At 32.0% G+C, this 21,167-nt stretch overlaps 1 protein-coding gene, 1 long non-coding RNA gene and 1 pseudogene across 2 annotated transcripts; 2 read left to right on the top strand and 1 right to left on the bottom strand.

Moving 5' to 3' along the window:
- Positions 1-3,662: 3,662 nt before the first annotated feature.
- Positions 3,663-5,135, bottom strand: LOC122606513. Its single transcript, XR_006324925.1, has 3 exons — positions 4,989-5,135; positions 4,248-4,332; positions 3,663-4,150 (listed from the first exon to the last, which is right to left on the bottom strand). It is a non-coding gene; the product is annotated as an uncharacterized LOC122606513 (long non-coding RNA).
- A 6,045-nt stretch (positions 5,136-11,180) lies between these two features.
- On the top strand, positions 11,181-15,452 carry LOC122607054 (annotated as a pseudogene).
- Positions 15,453-18,710: 3,258 nt separating this feature from the next.
- Positions 18,711-20,786, top strand: LOC122607053. The gene is made up of 6 exons (XM_043779976.1): positions 18,711-18,803; positions 18,980-19,082; positions 19,590-19,700; positions 19,910-19,948; positions 20,158-20,211; positions 20,405-20,786. The coding sequence occupies exons 2-6, from the start codon at positions 18,988-18,990 to the stop codon at positions 20,784-20,786; spliced, it is 681 nt and encodes a 226-aa protein (XP_043635911.1). The 5' UTR covers positions 18,711-18,803; positions 18,980-18,987.
- Positions 20,787-21,167: the final 381 nt, after the last annotated feature.

The following is a 21,167-nucleotide window of genomic DNA, read 5'->3' as shown; positions in this document are numbered from 1 at the left end:
AAAAACAATATATTTATGGGATTGATCAACATTAATTTGGCAAGAATATTACAAATCCACAAATTCTTACATACCCTTTATTATTATTGTTGTTATTATTATTATTATTATTATTATTTATTTTTATTTTTAATAAAATCGTCACTTTGTACGTACGATTACAAATTCTATATTACTAAATCCTTATATTTGTTAGAATTGTACGTACGATTACAAATTCATTTGTTATTGATTCCATTTGTATGTATTTAGGATGAATGGTAATATAATCTAATCACATTAGTAATTTTATAAAAAGGGTTTTTTTTAAGCTTTATTTTGTGTATGTATATAATTGTTATTTAACAAATAGTTAAACATTCATCAAACTCTATGTAGTCAAAAGATTCAATCATCATGATGTGGAAATAATATACTCTATATGAACTAATAGACGATAATAGATGTATCAAAATAGGTTGGTTCAGAGTCCAGACATCTTCACCTAATTCTTGATCATATACTCTATGAACTCCAATAAATCGAATTCGCGTGTTTCAACTTTACATGTAGGTCTACACTACACTTCATTGTTTTGTTTTGTTGACCTAATTGTATTTTGTGGGTATTCGACCAACTATAACAATTCTTTAAAGTATAGACAAAGTCCTCAATGCCAAATTTCAACCTGATTTTAGGTCTATTTGTATCTTAAAACATTATGCATGGAGTTCACGTTACATAATCTATCATCCAAAGATTAGAGGTCACTATATTTTTCATGTTTCATAATATAGTTTATTATTATACTGCTTTTAAAAAAATCGCATATTGCGGGTAAAAGACCTAGTATATATAATAAAAGAGTAGTTATTCGAGCTTTTTTAGCCCTCCTCCACAATTCAAATGTATTCTTAAACATTGCCACGTAGGATCTATTCTATGTGTCATCTCCATATTTTTTTCACAATATTTATTTCTATTTATTTATATTAAATTAATATATCCAAAAAAATCTTTCAAATCTTATAAATCCAATATAATAATTCAATAAATCCTGTACAAAATATATGAAACAAGATACTATATGTATTTCACTAATTACATCCAATTTTATAGCTAATCATTACTTTTATTGACGGCCATTCAAACTGATTTTTTCAAAAACCCGAATCAAAATTCTACATATATGTTACAAATGTTGGCACATATCATCAGGTATGCAATGTATATGGATTTTTTTCTAATTTTATATTTTTTTTTTATTATTGATTCATTATTTATTCAAACTTTATTGATATATGGATGTTTTTTCTTATTATAACTTATTGTTAGTTATTTTACATTTAAATTTTATTGTGTTATACAAAACTCAAAAAGACGATTGGATGGAGTAAAAATATAGTTTCTTTTATTTTCTTTTTTAAAATCTAAATCTGAAGATAAGTAATAATTATATTTTCTATTATAATGAAAGCTTGATTTTTAAATACACGAGGTCTTAAAACCCGTGCGTTGCACGACCAGGATGAATTATATTTGTTTTCGCGTAGTAGTTGTATTTAAAAAGTATTCTTTTGATTGTTAGCGTGTAGTTTAAAAATGATCTATACTAATACGATGTTGAGCTGTGTGTAAGAGTAAAAGTTATTATATGGACACAAATGTGAAAATAGAATGTAATGAAGTAATCGCAATATAATAAACCTTTTACAAACATCTATACATAAAACAATTCTACTTCTACCTACAAACCTTTTCATCATAAATGAGAAGTTGGTACTCATGTACTTGTTATTCACGCTGATCACATCTGAACGCTTAAAAATCGTGACAACAATCGGGCCAGAAGACTCTTTGTAAAGTTGATCTAAAGTAAATTGCATCCTTTTTCCTTATGTTGTTTTGCAATAATATCATTACTCTTCCCCATTTGAACATGTATATTTTGGCTAGGGATACATTTACAAAAACTTAATGCTTTCAGGAGGGAAGAATGTAATGTGAGATGTGAATGATGGATTTCTCATATATATAAACCCTTACCAGGAATCAAACAAATTCTATAACTCCTAACTCAATAAACTCTTATTAACCATCTACCTATTTATCACAAACCTCACGTTTACATATATACATACATTTACAAATATATATACATTACTTAGTCTCTTTCACATTCTAACCTTTGAACTTCCTAATCATCATCAATATAATCAATAACTACTCTTCCATTAATGCACATGTACCTAATAATAAACTACATAACAAATCAAAAATTTACTACCCATGCTGTATACATTTGTATACTACGCAATTAGAGGTATAACAACAATTATGAAGATGGATTATTTAAGTTTTAGAGTTGATTCATGACTCAACTTTTATATTAGATGAGGGCTTAAAATGCGTGCATTGCACGCTGAGGAGAAATTATAATTGATTTCGTTTGGTAGACGCCTTTAAAAAATATTAAGTTGGTTGTTAGCGTGTAACATGACAATGATGCGTAACGAAGAGATATTTTTTTTTGAAAACGACCACAATACCATTATATTGACATTATATTTACGTGTATGCATAACCATTGGGTAATAGTCTAATGGCCACCAGCCGCCACTTTTTATGAGCGGTCTTGGGTTTAAGTCTTGCCGATTAATAGGTACCAAATGGTATATGGGATCAGGGGGTTTCCATCCAATTATTTTTTTTTCTTCTTTTTTTACATCTATGCATGATTTTTTGGACAGTCTTATTTTTTCGAAAATGACTTCAACATGTCAAGGTGACACCCTATCACTTACATATATCCCTTCCCTGCCCCTATCAAGAAATAGAACTGGTTAATTTTAAGGCAGGGGGTTGAGAAACTCAACGACGCTTATACAAATAATTAGAAAAATCAAATTCAGTTGTCAACTGTTATTACGCCAATTAGGATTGACTACGGGTTCGAACCATAGAAGCATACAAAAGTTAACCACCATCAACTTGATTCTATATCTGATCAACTCAAATGTTGGTGTTATAATATCATGGCCGGATTGTTATATAATGTTTGTTACTACCTTGATATCTACAGTATTTATTACTCATTATGTTTCACTTGAACCATGGGATATTAACAATTATAATTATAACTTAGAAGTATAATAATAGGTGTTTGTTTTTCCAGAAAATAGTTGATCGTTTTTCTCAAAGTTACAAACACCCACTGTTAATAGTTTTTTATATTATAATTTAGGAAATACGACTATCATGACGCTGAAACAAATCCGAATGGATATCATAGTTAGATCCTAAAGAAACCATTTGGCGTATACCCATTACAAAAGGATTAGGTTCGGATCCAAAGATCATAAAAGAGGTAGTTATTGTTTAGGAATTACAGAAACAAACAGTTTTATAAAGATGACTTATAGTTCAATTGCAATTATATAACTACGCTCAAAGTGAAATCTTTCCTAAAAAACGTCTTGCATCTGGCAATTGTTCATTATAGTTCTCCAATGAATCAATCCCGTCACACAAAGGACCAGTGAACTTGATGAGATATCATTATCAATCCATCAACTAAAGGTATTACCAAAATTGTAAGTACCCAAGATATTGCACGACCAACAAACTCCTGCTTGGAAAATTCACACATCGAAGCCAGCATATGTTATGCTAAGTCAACTACGTACTTCAGAAAGAGTGATGATATAGTTTTTAGATCTCTTTTGTTGCGTTTGATCATATTAAAGTAGTATATATATGTTAGTTATAATTCATTCACATCTACTTGGACTGGTGCTTCAGTAAAGATCAAATCTCGTGGCCGGCACCAGAGAAGCTGCACCACCCAATTCATACCATACACACCAGATATTCACTCTCGTTTTTGTTCTAGACCATAAGCTTGACTTGGACCACCAAAGTTATACTCCTCTGCTGATCTCTCCCTGCTTAGAAATAGGCTCCCAAATTTTTTGATTGCATACTCCTCACTGGCCCTCAAGAAGTGTCCTTTTAAAATCTATGTCAAATTTCCAATTCAAGGACCTTCATAAGAACAAAAGGACAATGTTTACCATCAGGTGGGTTAGATGAGACACCAAAGGGTACCATTGCAGCCAAATTAATTCCCGAACTTGGATGAACAACCAGATGAGAGTGTTGTAATATTAATCTGCATTGGGAGACAGTAATACATAAATATTACTCAATTAATATATTTGTAAGAGAAGCATGTTACCATCAAAAATCAGAATGGTATGTTGAATTACCTTATTCAAAAACATAAAACCGCTATTGAATGCTTATGATGGTGGCCGGGGCTTTTGATGTCAAACTATACATTCTTATAGCCTCCTATGATACAAATTTGAAACAAAAAGATCAAGATACGACTTTATTGTCATTGCATTTAAAAGAATGATAGTCAAATTTTATTAAAGCAATGAGAGGGTTGATTCAATGATCTTTAAGGGAAAGTGAAGTAATTTTATGCATGAACGACAATGTTGTCGGGCTCCAAAAGAACTAATACCCCAACCCGTTGGGAAATACTTGAAACTACAGTCGATCCAGGCTTATTATGAACACCAACGTACTTCTTTATATTTCACCTTGCGCCTTTTTACCAATTAAAAAGTCTAAAAGCTCAATAGCTCATACATGTTCCAGTCTATTGACGTATGCTTGCAATAGGTCTCCAATGTGATTTATGAATTGATGAAATAAGCATGATGCAAAGAAATATCACGACAAATCAATGTAAAACATTGTACTGATAAATAATCAATATACGATATAAATAGTTTCAATATTACTGCAATACACTAATCATCTAAAAAAACCAATTTAACAAATAGAAACAAATGAGAGAGACAGTAAACAATGATGTGTCCTGATTTGCTTCCATAACAAACACAAATATGATGTTTACGAAACAAACATTTAAAAACAAATTACTATTAGAAACAGCAAGGAGTTACTTGAGAAGAAGAAAGACTTAAGGTATTTACCCTCATATAGCAACTGAATTTGAGCTCCTTTTGCGATTCATCTATAAATCTCGGCAATGGATGAAATAATCTGGAAGAAACAAACCGAAAAAAAATAATAATAATAATATATAATAATAAACAAACATTAAAATCAGGATTTGTTCATCTAGACATTAATAATGAGGTATTTTTTCTATTAAGATGGTTTTATATATCAAAAAAAAAAAACATTTGAGAAGGGAAGAATGTAGATGGGAAGTGAAGGATGGGTTCATTTTATATATAACATCCCATCATGATCTAATGGAATTCTATAACCACATCTCAATAAATTCTCATTAACCATCAACCCAATCAATAATAGCTCATGGAATCCTCATATATCATCATATATAGTGTATGTATAGATAATATCTAGAAACCTCATTATGTAAACAAAAAACCAATATAAATCATAGGAAAATAATAATGAATAGGATAAACAATACCATGGTGAGACTGATGGAATTCCAAAACCGTTTCTTCTCAATAAAGTATACTTATTTGGATCATCATTACCATGAAAACGAAAAGCGAAGGGTCATCATCACCAGGATTAAATCATATTATTAACACACATTATTAACAAACAAAAGAAGAAATTAATATCATGATATTGGTTTAGATTTGGTTCACACCTTAACTTTTATATTATATATATATATAAGGATATAAGGATAAGGATTTCAATTATTTTTACATTTTTTTTATATAAATGTTGTTTATTATAAATTTTATTGATTATCAACGTCAATTCTAAAACCATTAAAAAATCAATTTTAAATCAATTTTATGGTAAAAAACCTCGTATATATATATATAATTCTCTATCTCCAAGTGCTTACGTGGCATCTTCATGTCGTTTTAGTTTAACAGCTTGACACATCAACCACCGTATCATGTCCTTTTTTTTAATTTTAAAATAATATTCGTAATTAAATAAAGCAAGTTAATGTTGTTTTCTAAAAAAAGCCATGGGAAAGTTTCAAACTTGAGTTTATGCAAACGCAAGAAGAAACCAAACCATCACACCATTGATTCGGTTTTGTTTTATTTTTACATGCATCAAGATATATATCAGTAAAAGATTGGTACGTAGTTAGCATTTGAAAGAGTAATTAATTCCCATGTATTTAATTTTTTTTTTTAACATTATTTAATTTTTTCATTCTCTATTTTTGTTACATCTTATATTTTTGTAATAATTATATTTCTAATGAATTTGATTTCAACTTAGGTTAATGACTTTTTATTTATAATGAGAGTATTTACACATTCAATTCCTTTGGTGTTTAATGTGTGTAACATTAGTCCTCATAGTTCCAATCATCTAATGGGAAACCCTATACTACGTCTTTAAGAGTAAATACGCTATTATATATTTACTAGACATAGAAATTTCAGTTATCGTCAATTATTATATCATGAATGATACATGATCAGACTAATATGGTTCCTAACATATATTACTCCACTATACTATCATGGATACCACAAATGACAGCCATTGTGACTCTAAGGCTTCTCGAGCTTTATGGCTTGATCTCCTATACTCCTGAACAAAAAGCCGAGCTTAAGATGGGAAACGAGTCAACCCATGTCATAATTGAGGTTTTCACATTATTCATTCTTTTAACTGTTTTTAAAGCAAACTTCATTGTTTGTAAGATGTCATAGTTGAGGTATTCCCCGTCATTCATTTTGTTAAAAGCACTTAAACATTTTTCTGGGGTCCAACTTCATATAAATATTTAGACATAGAAATATTCAACATTAACCATAGCTTCCCTAAAAGTAAAAGATATCATACTTGCTTTCTTCGGACACTCTAATACATATAACTATATAAGTTAGTGAGTAACATGTTTTTTATAATGTACTACAACTATATTAAAGTTAAAATCCTTTGTTGTAGTAACAATCACAAATATAAGAGGTTTCCCTTTTTGAAGTTTATATACGATTTCAAGCTATTAAAGTTGAGAAATGATCCCTACACAACTATTTTTAGCCATACACAACATTGTATGCATTATATAGTTGTAATGTACAACCATATAATGCATACATTATTGTGTACGACAAAAACATGTTGTGTAGGGATCACCTCCCATTAAAATTATATTTTTAATTTTACTAATATGAATTATCATCCATATTTTGTGCTTATATGGTTATTAAAGTTAGTCCAAAGGTGTTTGATTAAATGTTACCCTGAGGAGATCCTTCTAAATAGGATGAAAAAAATTTATAATGTATTTACCTACTCTAGCATGATTGTCGTATTCACATAACCTGAAAAATTTATCTAATGTATTCACCTACTCTAGCATGATTGTCGTATTTACATAACTTGCTCTAGATAGATGGTCGTACAAATAGACAATACTGGTTCCGTTTGACACATAATTTGATTGCCAAGCCACCTCAAAATGGTCAAAGTTTTACATAAAATATTATTTGGATATATATGGCAATTATATAATTGTCATTCATAAGTTTTTGATTGGTCGGATACATATAATATATACAAAATTTGAAAGTTTAGTAAAAGCAACTTTTGTATTTTGACATTAACACTACATACATTCATCTATCAATGGTTACATTCACAGATATTAAATCCATGGGAAGTGATAATCGTACCATTTGTTTTGATGTTTTTACCATAATACTGCATTACTGACTTGTACAGTATGTTGTATATATTGTACATAACGTTGGATTGATTGAAAAGTATGGTATTAATATCATTTCTCTAAATCTATTTAAAAACCCGACAACATTATATATGGAAACAATATATTACAAACCAACCGTCTCGTATATAATATATACTATATAATAAAAAAACATCTCCTATGTTTTGAAAGTTACATGAAAGGAAATGACTAAAATATGCTTAATGGGTATATAACACAGTCAACCCTTTTTCTTTTAAAATATCTACATTAACCTTTTACATCAACTATCTAATATCACTCGACGCCGCTCACTATCACCAACATCCGTCCCCACCACCCCGCCGTCATCACCACGAAAACCGCCGCATTACACAAGTAACGTGCTAGGCAATGAGAAAATAAATATACACGTGCAACACAAGGACTTAACCTAACGCCGCCCTCCATATCTTTGGGGAAAATATTTACCCTTTGAAAGGGTTTTACAATTGTCACGACCAATTTATTTTCTCCGGCGAACCCACGGTGGCGCAATGACGGCGCTAAGCCCAACATTAACTTTCAGGCAACTCCCACGTCTCCACAAATTCCGCCCACCCCATTTTCCCGTCCATTTTCTTTTTCTTCAATAAAATCTTGTTATTCATTAAATGAAGATATTAAAAACCAAAAAATAGATACAAACACTATATCTGTAGATATAAAGCAAAACCCTGAAACTATATACAAATATAATGATAATAAGATTAAAAAGGCGAAACCTTTTTTTCCAAAAAGGGGCGAGACTTCGGAATTAGTGTGTGAATCTTTAGGGTTTAAGGGAAAAGGTGTGTGTAAAAGTGGAGGAAACTGGGTATGTTGTTATGTGTGATTGGGTGCTTCCCGGTGAACGGTTTCTTTGTCGGGTTACTCGAAATAAGAATAATTACTCTGAGGTTTGTTCTTTTTTTTTTTTTGAAGTTACTTGATTGATTTTACTTACTTGTATAGAGCTTGAATGCAATAAAAACACACTATATCTATAAAGGGCCGGCCCTGCTATCCATTACTAGGTTCATTTGGCAGAAATTTAGAGCCCATATTACACCTTTAAGGATTATTAAGCCCATAATAGTTATGGATTAGTATTTAGTAATTACTAATTAGAATAAAGAAACGGTTAATATTATTCCATTTGTGTGGTTGGAGCCGACTGAATGAACAAAAACAATCAACAATAGAAGTCTAAATAATTATGTATATTATAAAGGAATAGGACAAAGTCAGAAATCACATATCAAAGTCAAAGGGATTAAATGTCATCAGGTGATGTTTTATCCAATACTATTCTTTTTATTTTTATACGGAGTATTATCTATTTGCCTTTAGTCATCTACGAGAGCAAGTACCCGCGCGTCGCGGCGGTGAGATATTGAGGGTGATAGGTCATAAAGTATGATAGCCAAATGCCTTAACCGTACGGTTCCGCCCTCGGATTTAAAAATTCGTCGAAAATATATCGGATGACATCTCTAATGAAAAAGCATGAAATTTTAAGAACACCCATATAATTTTTATAATTTATCGATGTACGGTTTGTGAGATAAAAGATTTTGAATGAATTGGAGGAATAAATGATTTATGGAGGAGAGAGAAAAAAGATGATTGGTTGAGATTTGAGAAGAGAGAAAGGGTGTTTGGTAATATAAAATTGATAGAAGGGGCATTTTAGAGAAGTAAATGTTGAAACTTAAAATTTAGACAGACACTTTTTGCTTTATAATATAATAATAGTATAGATATCATGGCTCTGGTGCCCAAAATAGGAAAAGAAAAAACAACAAAAAGAACTTACCCAATCTTTACAACGATCTTTAAATAAGTATTTTATTAGACATGAAAATAATATTAATACAAATAATGTTGATGAAAAGAATGAAAAAACAATAATGTCAAACAAACTAATGTTGATGAAAATAATGTTGATAAAAGTAATGTTAATGCGAATAATGCACAAGAGAATAATATTGGTGAGAATAATGTTGATGAAAATGAAACCGGGTATGTTATAATTTCAAATCTTAAACATACGATTATATATTTATTTAATAAAATCGGCGTGGGGATGATCTGCCTAGCTTGAATACGTTCCAAACCCTTAAAACTTTTGTGTTGATTTGTTTAAAGTTTATAACAAGGGGCAAATTTTTGACTGTCGAGCCCTGAGCATCCAAATCCTCAGGACCGGTGCTTTTATCTTTATACATTCCCCAAATATAAAATATGTGGAAAGAAAACGGATAGACATTATTGAAAATGCATACAAGTCGAAAAACTTAGGTGCACGATTTTGTGCTTTGCATTTCATATTGACACATTGGGCATCTATAGCTTTATCTCATTGTACTTTATATGATTTTAACCACCACTAAGGTGGCCTAGTGGTCACTAGTCAGATGTCTTGATGTTTTTACAAGATATTTTAGGTTCAAACTTCCGTAGGTAAGCATTTGGGGGTGGTCACGGAAAGGGTTGTGAAATGGTCACCGGGATATCCTGGTTAGACTGTGTATATCCGAGTCAAAAGATTCAACTTCATAGGTAACCTGAACATAAAATTATCTATGTTTATTTAGTTGTATGTTTAATGTAAGTTTGTTAGGTTTATTGTGGATGTGGGTTCAAGTGGTTCTGTAATTTTGTAATGGTGGGTGTTGAACGATTGTTTGTTGGGGTACCAATTGCATGAAAAAATGATGTAGGGAAATTTGAAGTTATAAACATGTAGACGCTGTGATAGCTGCGTTAAGAGTTTTATGATATGATGTGGAAAAGAAGTGTGTCAACCTATCCTAAATGGATAGAGACAAAAAAGTTTAAATATGTTGCAAGTTATACGGGTTTCTAGTCATTTTCTATATGGTTTTAAGTTAGAGCATCGGGGTCAAGGTGGGATTTGATTTATTAAAATAATTCCTTGGTTGACTTTGAAGTTAAACCCTATTCATGGTTGACACTTGTCTTAAAAATAGTGAGTTGCGAAAATGAATGATTTTGATTGTAACAGAATGTAATGATTATGATTGCAATAACGTTGGTTTTGGATAAATGAAGTTTGCTTTTTAGTCATGTAAAATTTAGCAGTCAAATTATTAGTTTTTGGATCCTGATTTCCATACAAATATCACCAAATCTGCTTATTACAGGTGAAAATAATTTTACCTAATCTCACAACTCACAAGGCATTTCCCTTTTAAACTCTAACAACTTGGAGTAATTATCTGAATATGCAAACCTTTGAGTTTAGACAACAAAGCACATTAAAACAGGATCTCCAACAACCGGTTTTATTACCCACTATTATTTGATTTTAATTATGTAAGATCAAATAATTACTTTCAAAACGCTTGTCTTAACACTGCTTTTGGCATTTTGAAGTTTGATATCGTATAGTCATATGTTAGAATTGCAGGTGACGAAATTGAAGACGCTAAGTCTTCATAGAGATATGGTGGAAGGACCATGTGAATACGCTTCTCATTGTGGAGGCTGTAAGACGCAAAACCTATTATATGAGGCCCAGGTCAGAGCTAAGGATGTACAAGTACGAGACTTGGTGGTACATGTTGGGAAATTCTCTCATAGAGACCCAGAATATGAGAATGTAATGAAACCCAATGTTCCATGTGATATGCAATTTCACTACAGAAATAAGGTCAGCAAGAATCTTGCTTCATAGTGTGTTCAGATGTGTAATAGTATCTATTGCTTTATATCATTTAACATCAGCAAGAATTTTTTTAAGTTCTTCTTTCGTCGATGAGAAGAACGAATGATTTGTTGATTATGCAGATGGAATTTTCTTTGGGTCCCAAACGATGGTTGCCTAAAGAACAACTGGATGATAAAAGCCAAGATGCTAATAAGGTAATGTCAACAAATGCTCCTGGTTTTTTTTTTTTTTGATAACGTGTTAAATGTCGACAAATGCTTTTTACAAAGTGAACCTGCAAATAAGGTAATACTATTATTCGTTTTATGGATCCCTTGCTTATAGTTCTTGCTGGATAGAACAATTTTGTCTTTTGTTAAGACGACAGATTCATCATTGATCATATACACAGCCACACGAATTAAAACAGTGCATTTGATTAGGATTTCTTTTGTTTAAGTTGCATTTCTGATGTTTGCAGCCGTCCAAAATTGTTGGAGGGATCCAGAGCTAGGATTATCACCATATGATTGGCATTCTCATGATGGATTTATCAAGCACCTAACGATAAGAAGCGGAAGGTACTATCAGTTTTCACCTATTGGTATCACTCTATGATTAGAATTACCTTACATAAACTACCTTCTCTGTACTTCTACTGATAACTTTTCACAAATTGCTGAACAATTGCGATACGTTTTTCAGAGATGTCGAGACTCAGCTCCCACAGCTTATGGTAAATTTCGTGACATCTTCCTACAAGCCAGAGTTATTGAAGCCTCTTGTTGACAAACTTGCAGTGTTTCCAGAAGTGGTATGTAGATTTTATTCACATTTCACATTTTCAGTTGGGTGTGTTTGTTGCGAGGGAATAGTAATGGAGGAATGTTGATACAAAGTGATTTAAGATTTGTTTAAAGGTAGTGGGTTTGAATAGTCCCATGAACACTGTTTTTTTAGTAAAGCCTTCTGCAAGATATGTTTTTTGTTTTTTGTATATTGTAAAATCAATCTTGTTATCTCTCTCTATTCCAAAGGTACCGAAACCACATTTTATGAGTAACATGCTATTTCTATTATAACCGATAACCAAATCCGCCATCATTCTCATTCCCATTCGCATATAATAAACCCAAGCACCAGCTTATTCTTCTTTAAGAATATCTTGTTATATACGTTCATTGCATTACCTGATATTGATGGCCAGTAGATGTGGCAAAATCGGCAGGTCAGGTCTGGATTTCTAATGGAAACGGGTAATGTATTTGTCGTGTCCTGTAGTCTATTGCTATATAGTTAGGGATCAACTGTATTCGTAGGATTGAGACGACCCACATCGAGTTGGGTTGACCTGAAACATTTATTGTCTAGTTTTTGGAACCTCCCGAAGTTGGCTATACTAAACTAACTAGCCAAGTCTGTTTCTTAAATACTTTGAAATTTCTCTCTTCTTGTCATGTTCACAGTGAAAATAGTGTAGCCTCTCTCTGACGTAGTTAGTCATTATATGGAAATCATAGCATGGTCGTTTTTCAAGTAAAAATTAAAACACCATTCACACTGAAAAAGAAATATAATTGTTCTTTGTTTAATGTTTAGTAAATATTTATGTAATCTTTTATACGGTCCAAAAAGAAAGAGTTAGTAATATGATCCTCGGCTGTCTTATCTAGTTAAATCGTGTTAATTATTAATTTTATGATAATTTTTGGTGGACAGGTAAGCATCGTGAACAATATAAACACATCCGTTGGTAACACATCTGTTGGAGAGAAAGAGTACACACTATATGCGAAAGCTACTATCACTGAGATCTTAAGAGGATTAGCATTCGAAATTTCAGTGAACTCTTTCTTCCAGACAATTGCGCACCAGGTATGTAATCAAAGCAGAAATTAGATGCTTCACAAGCCTTCTAATTCATTCTGTTACTTCCTGGTATCTTCATTTGTATTCTTCCCCTCAATGGTTATGATGATGAGTGATGACTATAAATGGAAAAATGGGCAGATCAGATGGGTTGAATAACATGACGAAAATTGGGTCTCTGTATGGGTAAACTCTCAGGACAGATTATAACGAGCTGGGTCATTTTTGGTTGACCAGCCTACATATTTTTTCTGACTTTTCAGTTTTTTATAAGTAGTTTATACACTTGATCCCTTCACTATATGTATATATATAAATCATCAAATTCACTTTCAGCAGAAGACTGACCCATTTTGCCCTTTCTAGTTATTACCCATTACCAATGAAACATAACTCAAGTTAACCCATTTTGTTATACATGGATTCAAAATGCTGCCTCTAATAATGAAATGCACGGTGATGCAGGCTGAGATTCTGTACGAGCTAGTAGAAGATTGTGCTGGTCTGAAAGGAGATGGCTCAGATATTGTCCTCGACCTATTTTGTGGGACTGGAACCATCGGCCTGACATTAGCCAAAAAGTACCATCACTGAGATCTTTTAGGTTTTATCTAATATGTATTGAACACCTCTGAATATGTTTCTACTTTGCGATACGTTATTTCAGGGTAAAACATGTTTACGGTTATGAATTAGTCCCTGAAGCCATCTCAGATACTCGTCCGAATTCCAATCTGAATGGGCTCCACAATGCCACATTTATCCAAGGAGATCTTAATAAAATTAATGAAAGTTTTGGAAAGGATTTACCCAAAACCCGACATTGTCATATCAGGTTATTACCTGGCGTGCTCATTAATATTTAAAATTCATGCTATCCTAGGATATTTTTTTTCCGTTGATGAAACATATTGATGGAGAACTATCTATGTTTCTTTAATTAAAGTGATGAGTATTTTGGTCCCAACATGGGTGAATTGGGTCAGAGGTCCATATCCATATTTCTTTCATCTGAAATAAGATTTATAATAAAAGAAACTACGACAGTATTCAGTCTGTGTGTATAAAGATTAGAATAGCACAGGTTTTTTATTTTTTAAACCAAGTTTAATCACATTTACAGGGCAAGGTGAAAGCCTTATCTAATCTAAATAGATGATAATTTCTTTGTGTTCTCTTATATATGGCTCAATGTTGATTATCCTTCATTTCTAATGGGTCAATTAGGTTGAATGTCGTCCGAAGTACAATGAAATGAGTTAAAGCCTCCTAAATTGCTTTCTTATTAAGGTTACAATAGTTTTGGTAGAATACTCTTAATGTTTGTTGTCACACTTGGCCTTGACCCATTACCCCACCTTCTCATCCCCCCCCCCCCCCCCCCCCCCCCCCCCCCCCCCAGAGGATGAATTTATTTAACTATATAAACACTGATCAGAATACAATATATACTATGTGTGTACCCGAGCTTCTCTGCAATCTAAAATATTACTTAAAGAGTATGATTCTGTTAAAGTTTTCTTGCTCTCCATTTTTTGTCTCTGACCTTAACTCAAGGAATCTTCCATATCTGTCTGCAGATCCTAACCGACCCGGTATGCATACTAATTTGATAAAATACTTGCTAAACCTGAAAGCACCACGGATAGTGTATGTGTCATGTAACCCCGCTACATGCGCACGTGATCTTGATTATCTTTGTCATGGTTCGGTAAATTGTAAGTTTATGATAAACATTAGAGGCGGTAATGTGGACCCTTCCACTTATAAATGGGTCAGTTTGGGCTAAGTTTTATCGCTAACAGGTTAAATGGGTTGCCCAAAGTGAGTGTGTATTTTCATAAAACCTTTTTAATCATACGCAAAAATTTAGATAATTTTTTTTATAAAAATACTTTATTTTTTATTTAACACATCAGTTTGTTTTTAATTTTATTTCAATAGTACAAATTATCCAGTTTGATCTATTACTTAGCCCACCCTTCTAGGTACCTTGCACCAGTATTTGAACTGTTACCGTCTCTCTGCAGGTGGAACAAAAGTTACAGGGATGTTACACACTAAAAAGCGTACAACCTGTTGACATGTTTCCTCACACTCATAGAATGTGTTTGCTTGCTTGAGCTTTGTTTGATTGCAAATTTCTCCATTTCAAAGACTACAATTTTGATGAGAAGTCTGGTTAGGAAAGAAACGTAAACGAGTGTAATATCGTATTTCATAGCATATCTTTTCAAGCAAATGAACCAGAAAAATGATCCCTCATAATATCAAATTTGGTTTTTTGACGTATATTTTTCTGCTCATTCTAGGTTGTTGGCATTGATTTTGATATCCAATATTTTTACTTATATTGATATTGATGAGTATGCATGTTTCTCTTGTCATCCCATTACCTTTCAATGTAGCTCTATATTTAGTCTATTTCGTTTGCATCTCATGTGTGATGTAGATATGCAAAATCTTTAGCCCTAAACCCTAAACATTAAAACCCTAGTTGATCCATTGGTTGCTAAAGTAGACTCCAAATGTCATATAGAATTATAGATGTATGTATAATTCGACTTGAGTAGGACTTTATGGTGAGTCTTTGGTTGTGATAATTGAAATTAGAGGAAAGTACCAATAGGAAACACCTAACTCATGTTAAAACCGGGTCAAAGGGGTTGGGTTTTTATGGCTGGACATCCATGCATGTTATGTGTTTTTTTTTTAACTTAGTAATTAGTAGTTAACATTTGAAACATCATAATAATATTCAATTAAACAATATATGTTTTCTTTTACATTATGGTTGATGGAGGACTAATGTATCATGTATACCCTTTTTAAACCATCTGTATCTATCTATCTATCTATCTATCTATCTATATATATATATATATATATATTGTAGAACGTTTGTTTGGCGCTCTCCTAGCCTGTCATGTCAGAAATTTTTGATATGACATTACGAGAATGATCTGAATAACAAATCAACAACCACATTAGCAATTTCAGTGTTGATGTGTAGGGTTCACATAATCAAATGAGCCATGATATTAGAAAAAAATATAAGGATGTTGGCTTCGAATCCGCAACCACCCTTCCACAAATTAGCAATTTCAGTTGTGATTTTAACTTAAAAAAGTGGCACATGCATAAAAGAATACAACATAATTGGGTAAAAAAAATATAAAAAGAATTTGTTTCTTTTTTGAGTCGAGTCCTTTCATTTCAAGTTCAAGACATTTAAAGGAATTTCACAAATAAAGTTCTCTAGTGAAACAAGGTTTGAGTTTTGCAAAAGGGGAGGGTTTTATCACAACTAAATGTCGTACCTTCCGACAGTTTAGTTGGAGGTTTCCCCTTCTACTAATTACTGACGGTGAGAGGGCTCTCTAGCGCGGAATCGATTAAGACAACATTAGTTAGATCTTCTTTTACGAGCAGATGCACACCTTTTTTTTAGAAAAAAAAAAATTTAAAAGAAAGGATCGAACGTGAAATGTTGTTATCCATGCACAAAGGACTGTCAATGTATTTTTTTTAATAGGTAAAGATAAAACTTGACTTTGTAGGTAAACTATATAGACGACGGTCGTTAACTTTTTGTATTAAAAGATAAGGATAACTCACAATCATATTGCTTTCCACCTAGCAATAATTCACAATTTACACATATAAGGTCATCAGACTCAATTACTTCATACACAAGGCTAACAAGACATACTTTACTATCTTTACTAGCATCTCAATGCCCAACCCAACTTTTACATAATTCACATGCTCATCATTCTCTAAAGTTGGCTTCTTTCAAAATCTCATTTTACTTTCACAACGTCATGGTCACAACTCATTTTAATACAAAAATCACCAATTTATTATCTCGTCAATATGACCATACGACATTTTACTCAAAATCATTCTTTCCATCTTTTCATGATCACTACTATTTTGTCATACAACATTATTAGTCAAAATCTTTATTTTCTTGCTTTGACTATAAAACCATCAAAAACACTTTTATGAAATCATTCATGCAACTACACATCATATATATGCTCCATTACAAGTAAGAATTTTACGAAAAGCATTTCAACATAATCAACTATTTAAAATTCCTCAATTTATCAATTGGTATGAACCCAAGCTTGAAGTTAAGAAAATATTTCATTTTCAAGAAAAAAACCCCAATTTAATTCATAATAAGAACCCTAAATTGATTAATAACAAAAGCTCTTAGGCAAGATAACTATTTTTTTTTTTCAAAACTTAATTTCAATTAGTTGCATGAACCCTAATTTTTAAAAATATAATCAAACTTTGTTAAAGAAATCTTTACCTTGATAAAAAGGTTGGAGTTAAGAATTGGAGTCACAAATTTCTTCCCTTTTTTTTCTAATTTTCGTCACCCACACATACATACCCACAAAATCTCCCAACTTGATTACTAGACTTTTTGGAGATTATTTTCATATAATTTACTTATTATTTTAGAGATTAATCTTTTTAGAGATGCATGAGTTCTTGAATTTGAGAATAAGAGAAAGGGAGGAAGAAACTAGGTGAAGAAAATTGAAATGAATCATCAGGAGGTTCATATCCTCCTGCCACGTTTTTTACAAATAAAATGGGGTATTATACCCGCTATCCACTAGAGTTCCAACTAAATTAATCCGTTATATAAAAATAAAATACTAGGAAATTATTTTAATGCTAAAACTACAATAATGGTTTGTTTTATTTACTTTAAAATTTTTGGATGTTACATGTCAGGAATTTTTGATGTGGCATTACGAGAATGATTTGAATAACAAATTAGCAACTACATCAGCAATTTCTGTGTTGATGTGTAAGGTTCACATAAACAAATGAGCTATATATAAGCCTTTATATTAGAAAAAAAAATATAAGGATGTTTGCTTCGAATCCGCAACCGCCCTTCCACAAATTAGCAATTTCAGTTGTGATTTTAACTCAAAAAAGTGGCACATGCATAAAAGAATACGACACAATTGGGTAAAAAATATATAAAAAGAATTTGTTTCTTTTTTAATCGAGTCCTTTCATCTCAAGTTCAAGACATTGAAAAGACATATAAAAAAATTTCACGAATAAAGTTCTTTGGTGAAACAAGGTTTGAGTTTTGCAGAAGGGGAGGGTTTTATCACAACTAAATGTCATACCTTCCGGCAGTGTAATTGGAGGTTTCCCCTTCGACTAGTTATTGACGGTGAGAGGACTTTTTAGCGCGGACTCGATTAAGACAACATAAGTTAGATCTTCTTTTACGAACAGATACACAACTTTTTAAAAAAAAAAAAAAGAATTTAAAAGAAGATACCGAGCGTGAAATGTTATTCATGCACAAAGGACTGTCAATGTATTTTTTTACAGGTAAAGATAAAATTTGACTTTGTAGGTAAACTACATGGACGACGGTTGTTAACTCTCTATATATTAAAGGATAAGGATAACGGTTCTTTCTTTACGATATATATTTATTATTATTATATTAGTATAATTCTCTGTCTCTCATTTGCAGCCGCCAGCCTAACCCTCTCATCGGTTAGTTTTTTTCTTTCTTTGTTTTTAATTTATTTCTATATCGATTTCAGTTGGCACCAAAGACAAATAATAATATTTTCAATCTAATTGTTGTTGTTGTTGTTGTTGTTAGATTAGAGGTATATATATATATATATTGTAAGAATAATAATAATTGTGGCGTCCGGTATATATAGATCCCCCAATGGGCTTGGATACCGAGTCGGGTAAATCAGTAGCACCCATGGATTTGGATTCTGTGTCGGATAAATCATCACCACCACCAGCTGTCGAAGAAGAGTAATAATTTTTCTCTCTGTTTTTGTATATCGATTTTAGCTTGTTGTTAGATTAGAAGTATAATTAAAATTAATTTTTCTAACAAAACAAATATATCATCATCATCATCATCATCATCGTTGATGTATAATTAAGTAAGACATGATTATTAGGCTATCTCCAATGGGGTGCCCTTAGGTGTTCTTGGATATCCTTTGCCGTTGAAACTTGTCCAAAATTAAGGATTTTTTGAAGGATGCCCTTACGTGCCCTTACTTGTCCTTAGTTAATATATTTTTGTTTTTATTTGGAGGTAAAGGATACGTAAGGATATGTAAGGATGTTTGTATGGTTGGAGATAAAATTATAGAATTTGAAGGATTAATAAGGATGTATAAGGATTTGTAAGGATATGATGTGACAGCTCAAGCACGGCTAAGGGCGTCCTTAACATTGGAGATAGCCTTAAAAGCCAAAGCCGTAGTTAACAACCAACTAACAAATGGATCGCCTGATTGTAACGTACAGGAGGCCCATTAAGAGAGGAAAGCATCCGGTATTTGGTACTAGAATTGCGGATTCTGAAAAATATAGAGAAACTGCTTTGAATCACTATTCACAGCTAACTAAACCTGAACAGTTAGTTAGCCTCCTCCTATCTAATCTAATTTTGCATCTGTTTCTTTTCGATTTATTATTATTATTATTATTATTATTATTATTATTATTATTATTATTATTAAATATATAAACAACCCAACCATTTGTTGTATGTATATGCATAATATATAATGTTACCCGCCTGATTCTAATTGTTGTGGTTATATATAATATTGACTTGATTGCAGACGTAGGTGCTTATTAACGGCTTGCTCCTCAATCATATGGTGAGCCTATCTATTCCTTCTTTCACTTTCATTCATTACTATTTTGTTTCTTCAATTCTTTCCTCAACGGCTCTACAATTCTAAAATTATTAATTATGTTGTTGTATACGTAATAATGGTTTCAACTACTACTATCTATCTATATAATATATATATATATATATATATTAGTAATAATCCAAAGGTGTGTTTTGTTTGTTTCTCTGTAGTCAGGAGATGGATTTTCAATGGAAAAATAAAACGATCTTGAGCGAGGACGACATGTGAGTACCTAGCTAGTAATTTTTATATATACGACTAGTATAGATTGATATACGCTCCTGAGCGAGGACGACATGTGAGTACCTAGCTAGTAATCCAAAGGTGTGTTTTGTTTGTTTTTATTGCCATTGATTCCTCGGTTCAGTTACTCTATTACTATTATTTTAACCATTTGAGAGATTATTGTTGTTTTAGGGTGAAGATAAAGGAATTGGCATTAAAGAAGGCTGAGAGTATAGGCGAAGACGCCTCTGCGCAACATGCTCGTATCAGAAAGACAGCAGTGCAACCATGCATAATTAATGATGAAATAAGAAATGAAATAATTAAGAGAGCTCAAGATTATTGGATGAAGATGGAGGAGGCGACGAAGTGTCTGCGGGAAAACCCTTTCAAAAATAAACTCAAAAATAAATCTGATGATCAAGGAGCTTGTTCAGTAACAAAGTTCCATCAGTCTGATGACCAACAAAGAAAAAGAGTTCAGGTTGTTGCCCAAAAGAAAACCACACCATGCACCAAGTATATCCGTGTCAATAGAAAAGAGGTCCGACATAGGTGCGACGCAGTTTCCTGATCGCAAAATACAGTCTAGGCTCGACTATGGTGCAGGTGGATGGATAGTGTCAAAGCAGTTCCCGTCAAAACGGGTATTTCTTTTTGAGAATGGATTGGGGTTGACCAAAAACACATTTGTGCACTTCTTTATAAAAATAAATGGTTCAGTATGATTACAAATTTTCAGGAAAGTGATTAGAATGTATGAACTCAAAATATAGTCTAGGCTTGTGACCCGTTTCACCATTATAAAACAATTTGATATTTTCGTTTAGTTTTTGAGCTAATTTATTTGTTTTACATGTTTGACCCATCAAAGATAGCACATAACCTTAATCAACCCATTCATAATCTATCAAACATATCCTTTGATATGTATGTTTAACCGGAAATTATGGCA

Source organism: Erigeron canadensis, chromosome 7 (genome assembly GCF_010389155.1).
Source record: "Erigeron canadensis isolate Cc75 chromosome 7, C_canadensis_v1, whole genome shotgun sequence".
NCBI lineage: Eukaryota > Viridiplantae > Streptophyta > Magnoliopsida > Asterales > Asteraceae > Erigeron > Erigeron canadensis.
The sequence above is the reverse complement of the archived record's forward strand: the minus strand, read 5'-3'. Positions and strand labels throughout refer to the sequence as shown.

Excerpts from the sequence above, each read along its gene's own strand:
- LOC122607053 (XM_043779976.1), top strand. The coding sequence starts at position 18,988 with ATGGGCTTGGATACCGAGTCGGGTAAATCAGTAGCACCCATGGATTTG. Across the intron at positions 19,701-19,909 it reads CAGCTAACTAAACCTGAACA|ACGTAGGTGCTTATTAACGG; the intron begins GTTAGTTAGCCT and ends ACTTGATTGCAG. Across the intron at positions 19,949-20,157 it reads GCTTGCTCCTCAATCATATG|TCAGGAGATGGATTTTCAAT; the intron begins GTGAGCCTATCT and ends GTTTCTCTGTAG.